We start from the raw sequence: 5,402 nt of genomic DNA, 5'->3' as shown, positions 1-5,402 counted from the left end.
TGAATGTTCTCTGCAATTTATTGAGAATGGCAACATCCCAAGGAAGTAGGGCATACCACAAACAGAAGAGGAAGGGAGGTGGGGACAGTACATCCCGTGCCATGTCACAGGGGGCCTGGCGGTGAAGAGCAAGCTTTGCTCTCCTTAGAAAAAGTCCACATGTGTGTGAGGTGTTACCAGGTGTCACGGAGAGCAAGGACAAGTGGAACGGGAAGCCACCACTCCAGAGAGAGCTCCCGTTTACACCGCACCTGGGGCTACCAGGTGAGCAATGCCGCCCAGGTGCTTCACCCTGGGGCACTTAATCCCTCTGGGCACCTGCCGAGAAGATGCTCCCTCCTCGGCTCTGCCAAGGGACGAGTCCCACTTGCCCCACATCTACCCTGACCCCAAAGGCTAGTGAATGGAAGCAGCGGGATGTACTGCATGCAGAAGCACCCCAGGGACACGGCCATCAAGGGAGGAACACGAGGACAGAGGAAGAAAGAGGGGTTTTATACACATTTGCCACGAGGCAGCCAGAAATGTACAACACAGCAAGAAAGGCAGAGCGCTCCCCTCCTGTAAATCAGCTCTCCGTGCTGGGTATCCACAGGTGAGACTTCTCTTTGCTCAGGTGGTTATTTCATCTCTGGGCTTGGAGCGAACAAGCAGCTCGCCAGAGCTCTTGGTGGGACATGGCACTGCCACGACGCTCCCTGGATGGGACCAAGCCAGGCAGCTGAGCTGGGTTGTGGTGGGCCGTGAGGGACACAGTTCGTTTCATCGCAGGATGCCGGAGCTGGATTTAAGGAGGCTGGGCTGCTGCCGGGAGAAGATGGGAGATGCTTCTTTCCTTTTTCAATCTGGCTTTGGGGCTCAGAATCTCACTCCTGAAGATTTGACGGAGGTGGTTGTGACACATCTCCGTACGGAGGACGATCCCCCACCTCCAGAGCCGCACATCCTTCCACTTCCAGAAGAGAAGCCACCGCCGTACACTCCTCCTCCCATTCCACAGCTGCCGCCCATGCTTCCTCCTCCAAAGCTGCCTCCTACTCCACATACGCCTCCTCCCATTCCTCCTCCCATGCCGCTGCCTCCTCCGAAGCCTCCTCCCATGCCGCTGCCTCCTCCGAAGCCTCCTCCCATGCCACCGCTGCCTCCTCCGAAGCCTCCTCCCATGCCACCGCTGCCTCCTCCGAAGCCTCCTCCCATGCCTCCTCTGCCTCCAGAGATGGTGCTTCTGCCTACCACAGCTGGAAAAGAAGCATAGTGTTGTCCACCGTCAGTCTGTATCTCCAAAAAGACACGGTGTGCTACTACTTCTTAAGGAAACAAATGCAGATACTTACAGACGTTGACGTTGGACATGCCATCATTGCACAGCCTGTGAGGGAGAACAGGACTGGTTATTCCTGGGGAAGTCCATATTTCTTCAGCTGACAATTTCCCCTTTTTTAAAAAGGTATGTATTCCCTATTCTTTCTAAATTTCCCAAGTATTCTTTAAAACAAATTAAAACCTTGAGCTTAAGTTTCTTATAAGAAATATGGAAAACATATTTAAGGCTAAGAATTAGAGCACAAGTGATATGGAATTTATCTTCAGAGTGCATGCAAATGTTTCACAAAGGCATACTATAATCTTTCAATAATTTAGTGGAATAGTTACAAAGAAAGAGACGTACCTGTTCTCCTCTCCCTCCAGCAGCTTCCTGTACATGGCAATCTCAACATCCAGCGCAATCTTGATGTTCAGCAGCTCCTGGTACTCCTTCAGCAAGCGAGCCAGCTCCTCCTTGTCCTTGCTCAGGGCACATTCCAGCTCTTCCAGTTTTATCCTGGCATCCTTGAGGGCCATCTCACCCCGCTCCTCGGCCTCGGCAATAGCTGACTGCAACTGCTGGTTCTGTGAAAGAAAAAAAAAAAGCCATTTCTCAGTTCCCTTCTGCACCCCCTCCACTGGAGCAGCCCTCAGGGCACAAAGCAGATGCAAAAATAAGCAGGAACCATCAATCTCCTCCAAAAGACCTCAGTTCCAATGACTACGTTTCCCTCACACTACCCTCAGCACACCGCCCAGCTCAGCTGTGACCCGGCCTGATGCCCATACCCAACAAGACGATGAGAAGTCCTTACCTGCTTCTTCACGTTCTCAATCTCAGCCCGCAGCCTCTGGACATTCCTGGTCAACTCTTGGATCTCTACCTTGGTGTGGCGGAGGCTGTCCCCGTGCCTTCCAGCGGTGTTCTGCAGCTCTTCATACTGATGGCAGGGAGACAGAGCAAGCCCGGAGTGACACAACCTACCAGGAGCTCAGGCGGTTCCCCTGCTCTGTGACAAGGGGGCCGACGACCAGCAGAGACTGTCCCAGGTGCTCCCCCCCAACTCACCCGGCTCTGGTACCAAGCCTCAGCTTCGGCCCGGCTGTTCTGAGCAATCTGCTCGTACTGGCGCCTGACCTCCTCGATGATGCTGTCCAGGTCCAGGTGCCGGTTGTTGTCCATGGACACCACCACGGACAGGTCCCGGCTGATTGTCTGCATCTGCGCCAGCTCCTGCAACCAAGACGTGCCTGAGCCTGACCGGCCAGCGAGGAGGGGAGCAAAGAGCAGCAGCTCCGAGCAGCCTCTCCAGACCCAATCCGCATGGACACCCCGTCCAACCTCAGCGGCTTTGACCGCCACACGCTACACTGCAGCTGCAGCCAGCCCGGGGGAAGGCAGAGCTCTTACCTCCTCGTAGATGCACCTCAGGAAGTTGATTTCATCGGTCAGAGCTCCCACCTTGGCTTCCAACTCCACTTTCGTCATGTAGGCACAGTCCACGTCCTAGAGGAAAGATCCCACAGATAGACAACGGCTTCAGCCCAACCCCAAGAGCCGTTGGCAGCCAATGCCTCCTGTTGGAAGCCGCTCGTCTTGGTGCTGCCCTCTTCCAATCTCTGTGCAACCTGTCCCCCCACGTCCCCTTTCTCCTGGTGCCTCTGGGACTCACCTTCTTGAGCACCACAAACTCGTTCTCAGCAGCAGTGCGCCTGTTGATTTCCTCTTCGTACCTGGTGAAGGGGACAAGACGAGGTGACTCTCTTGCTCCGCTCATCAGTCTACCAGTGGAAGCCCCCCTGCCCTCCACAGCAACCTCGGTCCCGTTTCTGCAGAGCTCCGCAGCAGGGGGCAGGCAGTCTGGCAATCTCCAAGCTGCTCTAGCTCTCCTGCCCTGGTGCTCACGCCTTCCTTCACCTGGCACTGCACTTACTTGGTTTTGTACTCCTCCACGTATTGCCGCATGTTCTGCAGCTCCGACTCCAGCTGTCCCCTCTGTCCCAGGAGAGACTCTAGCCTCCTCCTCAGGTTCTGGATGTAGTTTTCAAAGATGACATCGAGGTTCTTCCTTGGCCCCGAAGGCCCTTGCTGTTGGAGGAGCTCCCACTTGGTGGAGAGGACCTTGTTCTGTTGCTCCAGGAAGCGGACCTGAAAGCCCACAAAGGGGTGTGTGAGATATTCACCCAGGGAGACATCACACCACTCAAAGCTTCTGCTTATTTCAGAGGCCAAGGGAATCATTTCCCAAATGCCCATCTAGGGATCATTCAAACATTCAAGCTCCTAAATTGTGCTAGAAACATTAAATTTTGAATCATTCTGAACGTCTCACTTTGGGACAAAAAGATGTTGCAGATAGAAAACAGCATCCCTATTTTCCATAGCATCAGTTTTGGACATTGTTATCATCTTTCCAGTAGTGAAGTCAAGAAAACAATTGGGTTTTCCAGCTAACTGCACATAAATTCTCTTACATGGGATTCTGTATTTCTTTGGTTTCTGTTTGAAATGAAAATAATCCAAGGGTGTTGGAAAGGTATTTAACGCTCTTGAATTTATATGATGAGTTCCTTGAAAAGAAAGTTTAATCAAAAAGAAAAACACAGTAGGTTAACTAAATATATGATGACTTTACCCTGAATCACAAGAATTTAGGCTGAAAAGATGACTAGGCAAGAGAATCTACAGAATATCCTGCAGATGTTCTCTTTAATCTTCCATTATTATGAAAACCTTTTCTATTGTTCAGTATTACTTAATAAGATCTTAATAATAACTTGCTTTTCAGGCATCAGTCTTGCAAACTTTAACCAGTACTTGTTGGTAAGAAAAAAATTCCCTTTCCACACCGCAGAAAGGTTGTTTAAAATCTCACCTCCAAACAAGCACAACCCTAAATTCTCACCTTATCAATAAAGGAGGCAAACTGATTGTTAAGAGTCTTAATCTGCTCCTTCTCCTGGTTTTTCACTTGCTGGATTTGAGGGTCAATCTCAACATGGACTGGTCTCAGGAGAGTCGGGTCAACTTGCACCGGTTGGATGCCTCCAGGGAAGCCAGGACCACCAAAGCCACCCATTCCTCCACCTCCCATTCCTCCACCAAAGCCACCCATTCCTCCACCACCCATTCCTCCACCACCCATTCCACCACCACCCATTCCTCCACCACCCATTCCTCCACCAAAGCCACCCATTCCGCCACCAAAGCCACCCATTCCTCCACCACTCATTCCTCCGCCAAAGCCACCCATTCCTCCTCCGTAGCCTCCTCCAAAGCCACCCATTCTTCCTCCATATCCTCCACCACCATAGCATCCACCTACAGTAATTCTTCTGCTGCCACCCATATTGTGGAGGCTTCTGCTGCTAAAACCTCCACAATGTCCACCTCCTCCACCTCCCCTGGATGAGGAGTATGAACTGTAACTGATCCTGCTTCTGCCGCCACCTCCTCCAAAGCCACCACCGATGGCAGAGCAAGAGCTGTAGCCCCTTCTACTCCCGCCTCCAAAGCTTCTGCAGGCAGACTGCCGAGACATGGCTGTTTCTTCCAAGCAGAGTCAAAAATCAAGAAGAGTAGAAAGACCAACGGAGCTGTGCTGCTGAGGGATGAATGCAGAGAGAAGTGTGCAGTCTTCTCTGGCTCCACAGCTTCAGGCACTCCCTTTTATCCGCTTCTGGAGGTGGGCTGGGACAGCATGGGCGTGAAGGTGGAAACCAGTTTAATATTTTCATCAGCATCGTGTTGTTGACAGATTCTCAGTTGAGCTTTACCATATTTGGGCCTGCCTAGAAACACACCCTGCAATATAGAAGTGAATAAAAGAACAAGAACATTGAAACAGGTCTCAGTGACTAAGTGGACTCTCACATCTTTATGACATCTTGGAAATCAACTCTTACAATAATATACTTTTCTGCAGCCCCTTATTGGATTTCCAACCTTAATCAATGGTTCCGAATAATTCCAGACACAGATCTTTCCAATCAAAGCTCCACTGAAAGCAGAAGTTTTGATGATATCCCAGCTATAATATAGCTTTCACAATTCCTTAAACACACCCTAAATCCCCGTTTTATATGTAAACTTGCCT

At 51.0% G+C, this 5,402-nt stretch overlaps 1 protein-coding gene across 1 annotated transcript; it reads right to left on the bottom strand.

The window, feature by feature from the left end:
* On the bottom strand, positions 1–4,935 carry LOC116960158 (keratin, type II cytoskeletal 3-like). Its single transcript, XM_032986934.2, has 9 exons — positions 4,212–4,935; positions 3,240–3,454; positions 2,979–3,039; positions 2,717–2,812; positions 2,375–2,539; positions 2,121–2,246; positions 1,670–1,890; positions 1,335–1,369; positions 1–1,238 (listed from the first exon to the last, which is right to left on the bottom strand). The coding sequence occupies exons 1-9, from the start codon at positions 4,845–4,847 to the stop codon at positions 859–861; spliced, it is 1,935 nt and encodes a 644-aa protein (XP_032842825.2). The 5' UTR covers positions 4,848–4,935; the 3' UTR covers positions 1–858.
* Between the last annotated feature and the right edge of the window lie 467 nt (positions 4,936–5,402).

This window comes from Tyto alba, unplaced genomic scaffold (genome assembly GCF_018691265.1).
Source record: "Tyto alba isolate M040663 unplaced genomic scaffold, T.alba_DEE_v4.0 Super-Scaffold_23, whole genome shotgun sequence".
Lineage (NCBI taxonomy): Eukaryota > Metazoa > Chordata > Aves > Strigiformes > Tytonidae > Tyto > Tyto alba.
Note: the sequence above shows the minus strand (reverse complement) of the source record. Positions and strands in the feature narration are given on the sequence as shown.

Excerpts from the sequence above, each read along its gene's own strand:
- LOC116960158 (XM_032986934.2), bottom strand. The coding sequence starts at position 4,847 with ATGTCTCGGCAGTCTGCCTGCAGAAGCTTTGGAGGCGGGAGTAGAAGG. Across the intron at positions 3,455-4,211 it reads TTGCCTCCTTTATTGATAAG|GTCCGCTTCCTGGAGCAACA; the intron begins GTGAGAATTTAG and ends GTGGGCTTTCAG. Across the intron at positions 1,891-2,120 it reads TTGAGAACGTGAAGAAGCAG|AACCAGCAGTTGCAGTCAGC; the intron begins GTAAGGACTTCT and ends TTTCTTTCACAG.